Source organism: Halyomorpha halys, unplaced genomic scaffold, assembly GCF_000696795.3.
Source record: "Halyomorpha halys isolate HHAL.00 unplaced genomic scaffold, Hhal_1.1 Scaffold5.1, whole genome shotgun sequence".
NCBI classification, from domain to species: Eukaryota; Metazoa; Arthropoda; class Insecta; order Hemiptera; family Pentatomidae; genus Halyomorpha; species Halyomorpha halys.
Window position 1 is genome coordinate 1,379,270 of NW_027106871.1, and position 3,933 is coordinate 1,383,202.

General features: G+C 32.6%; 1 protein-coding gene across 1 annotated transcript; it reads left to right on the forward strand.

Annotated features, from left to right (window-relative positions):
* Positions 1-555: 555 nt before the first annotated feature.
* On the forward strand, positions 556-2,590 carry LOC106692576 (uncharacterized). The gene is made up of 2 exons (XM_014438611.2): positions 556-689; positions 1,623-2,590. The coding sequence occupies exons 1-2, from the start codon at positions 651-653 to the stop codon at positions 2,457-2,459; spliced, it is 876 nt and encodes a 291-aa protein (XP_014294097.1). The 5' UTR covers positions 556-650; the 3' UTR covers positions 2,460-2,590.
* The last annotated feature ends 1,343 nt before the right edge of the window (positions 2,591-3,933 follow it).

Genomic DNA, 3,933 nt, shown 5'->3' on the forward strand with positions numbered 1-3,933 from the left:
CAGTCAACCAAATGTTTAAATTTCTTATGTTAACTTATCAAAAGGAAGTCATATTTACTAATAATTCGAATGATAATCTAAACTATTATTTCATGAACGAATAGTATTATTAATTAAAACGTTCTTTAACATTTATAATTGAGTAAGAAAATAAAATAAACAAAAATTGTATAGTATTTTTGTAAAATAGATTATAAATATCATTATTTATAAAATTTTCATACATTTCGTTTGTAGTCTGTTGGTCATTCTAAGACTGCCAAAATTCATTTCAATTTTTAAAAATAAAAAAACAAAATGCTGAAGCATATGAAATCCATTGATTTCTCTTTCAAATTAGTTAATAAGCTTTTCATTTTTCTTGCTGCATTTATTAGATAGCAAGGTGATTCATGAATGAGTTCTCTAGAAAATAAAATGTCCTAGATTGGAAATGATGGCACGACATGATGTGACTATAGCCTCAGAACGATAATGGAAAGAAAATAATTTCAGCAAAGTGCTCGAAGCTTATCTAGAAATAGCCGAGTATCCCTATCACATATTCCATATCTTATCAATGACTTTTATCGTCACCTGAAAAGATATATATTCTGAAGCAGGTAGCTAATTTATCAGAATTCTCCTTGTGTAGCAACACCAACACCAACATGAGGGTACTCCCTGCGCTATTACTTCTAGCAGCTTTTGTAAGTACTTTTCTTTACACTTCGGTCAGAAGGGTAGTTGAAAGGAGTTTCAGAAAATGGATATATATATATATATATATATTTTTTTTTTACATGTATTACTTTTATCGGTTTCGGTGAATATAATTTCAGTTTTTTATTCTTTATCAGAAACAGTTAAGAATTTTTTCAACTTGATCAGTTCGGATTTGTAATGCATATTGTGTATGAGTGCTTTATCGCTATACCTAACTCGCATTGCTTTACCTAACGCATGAGTGAAAATTCATAGATCTAACTAAACAAATAAATTCAAATAATTAAAAAAAAAAATATCACAAAGGCTCCTTCCTTCTGATATTATTCGTTCACACAAACTTTATAAAACATAAAATTACGATCAATTTTTATTTTTCTGGTAAATTAATCATATCAAATTCTTGAAGACTATTGATGATGGACCGTGTGTATAGATGAATGGAATATGGTTCGGGTGCGGTCAAAAAAACTCAAATAGTAAATAATTATACTATTTTTATTGAGCCAACGTTTCGCCCCACGTTGCAGGGCTTCGTCAGGGCTGTTGTGACAGAAGTCAAAGACATACTCGAGTCTCTTCCGTTTTTTTTTTTGTCCATTCTATTTATCAAATTCTTCATTTTTTTTCAAAATATTTTATAACCTGAATGCAATTGAGACTATGGTGTTATTTTGAATAGGCTAAACCAAATCCTTGGTACTTTTATTAATAAAAAGTATTTAACTGAAAATTTGTATCAACCAGGACAGTCGCTGATAAGGCCTAAAATTATCTAAACTTTTTAAAAGTTGCCTTAGAAAATCTATTACCATAATTAATCAAGACTATTTTTTTTTCAAACTAATGGTCTTACTGTTATGTTTCTTAATCATTTGTTACTTAATAAGATTCGAACAATTGTTTTTTCATTTCAGGTTGGAATTAAGGCGAATATCAGACGGCCTGATCCGTCCTGGGCAGTTGAAGTGAAACCTGACCCAACGAGTAGGCGCCTGCGATCCAACTCTCTAATCAAGGCTAATGAGGACGTTGTTTGCACCAGTAACAAGATTTTCTCCTGCTCCGATTGTAAAACCGCCACGGTGTGCCGTCCCAAAGACGATGGCACGCTGATCCACTACTCTGATATTCCCTGTCCCACTGATCGTCCTTTTTGCGATTCCACTTCGGGCACATGCTCAACCGTTGCATCCTTGAATTGTGGAGACACAGAAGACTCCTTCATATGTCTTGAGAAGAAACAATTCTTCCCTGACGCAGAATGCACCCAGTTCCACTATTGTGACAAAACCTACACACCAAGAAAATTCAAATGCATCACTGATGGAAATGTCTACAATGCAGCTGAGCAGCGGTGCGTACCCCAAACCGATTCAAGCTCCTGCGGTAAGTTCGAATGTGACGGAAACACCTTGAAGAAGATGAAACATACAAACTTCCCGAGGTACTATGCCATGTGCAAGAAAGACGAAAATGCTGATTCCCCACTAGTAGTCGGTGTCTGCCCTCCTTATTACCAAATCGGACTCACTAGCCAGGTGTGCGAGCCAGACTGCAATGCTCATGGCAACGGTAACATCCCGGACGCTACCGACTGCACCAAGTACTACGCTTGCAAGGAGACCAAACTCCCAGACGGGTCCTATTACATGCAGAAGGACTCAAAAACCTGCCTACCAGATAGCTCTTTCGACTCCACTCTCTTCATGTGCGTTCCTGATCCCAATCATACTATCTGTCCTCAGAAATGATTCAGTTTGAAATCGTACATGTTAAACCATACTTTGTATCCGCACTAAATATATTAATTTAATTTAACCATGTATATTAATATTGTGATTCTATTCTATTTATTTGAATAAATTTTATTATTTTTTCTAAATTCTATTTTTCATCCAGATTATCTTCGGTGAGTTGTGGTACCAAAATGTTTAACGAATAAAAACAAGTGAACAAAAAAAAAATTATTAAGTGGTCTTGATTATAAAGGGAATGATAAATGTGTAAATGTAGTTGCATGATTATTTCTAAATAGGAAAAAACAAAAATGTAAACATAAGTAATAATGCTATGGTTTTGAAAAAATAAAAATCCTGTCTTCAAGAACAAAGGCTATTCCGAAATATTTGTTTATGTTTACATTTTATGGTAATGAAAGGACAATCTGAGGGTTCACACTTATTTTATTTTATTGAGTATTTGGCATCGATGGTCTCAGAATCAAAACCTACAATCTCACAGAAAATTAGAATGGAATGGAAAAAACTGTGTATATTTATTTTAGATTACCTTTGTTACTAATAACTTCAATGAAAAAAAAAAAAAAAAAGGTGAGGCCTATTTTTTTCTTTGACCTTTTAATTAACATTTTTTTAACAATTCGTACTTGTTCTTGTTTGTTTTGGAATCATTGATAATAATGTTTCTAGAGACAGCTTAACATAAAAAAGAATGTTATTATTCAACTCTTCATTTTTGTTGTCAGTTATAAACAATATTAAATATGTATCATTGATTATATATCTATATTTAATTAATGACTATGTTTTAACTGACTAAGAATAAGAAGTATCAACACATACTTTGTGATCGTTTAATTTCATCATTAAATGTTTAATATTGAAATTAATATAAAAATGAACAGGTAGCTTAAAAAAACAAATAAAAATTAACCCAAGAAAATGAAGCCAGTTGAATCTTTTTTTAAAAATTTATTTATTGATATTTACAACTGTACATAAATACATCAAGTAAATTTGAGGAAATCATAATGGTATGGTACAAGCATGTTGTGAAACTACCCAATGGTAGCACTCTAAAAACATTTTTACAATATAAGGTCTCGAAGCCATCTTCTTTTCAGACGCCTCGGAGGATTGTTCGAAATAAAACAGGAAGCAAGATTAGACTAATGGGTTTCAGTGTTTAGGGAGTTTGTAATGGAAGGATTGATATCTGGTTCAGGCTAGATCGGTTACAAATGGAACATTAAGGTCTGTGTGGATTTATTTATTTATTTTTATTTGTGACGAAGTAGGGAGCATTAAAGATTTTACGAAGTATTTTGGATTGTAAGGATTGGATACGAGAGGAATTCGAAGGTTTAGTGGAGTCCCAGAGCCCAACGCCGTATGTCCAGATAGGTCTTATTATTCTCATGTAAATCAGTCTTTTGTAATGAATTGGAAGTTTGGACCGTTTGTCTAGTAAGTGCTGTAATAGTCG

Bases quoted from the DNA above. Each gene is read 5' to 3' on its own strand.
- LOC106692576 (XM_014438611.2), top strand. From the start codon at position 651: ATGAGGGTACTCCCTGCGCTATTACTTCTAGCAGCTTTT. The intron at 690-1,622 runs GTAAGTACTTTT...TTTTCATTTCAG, and splicing joins TATTACTTCTAGCAGCTTTT to GTTGGAATTAAGGCGAATAT.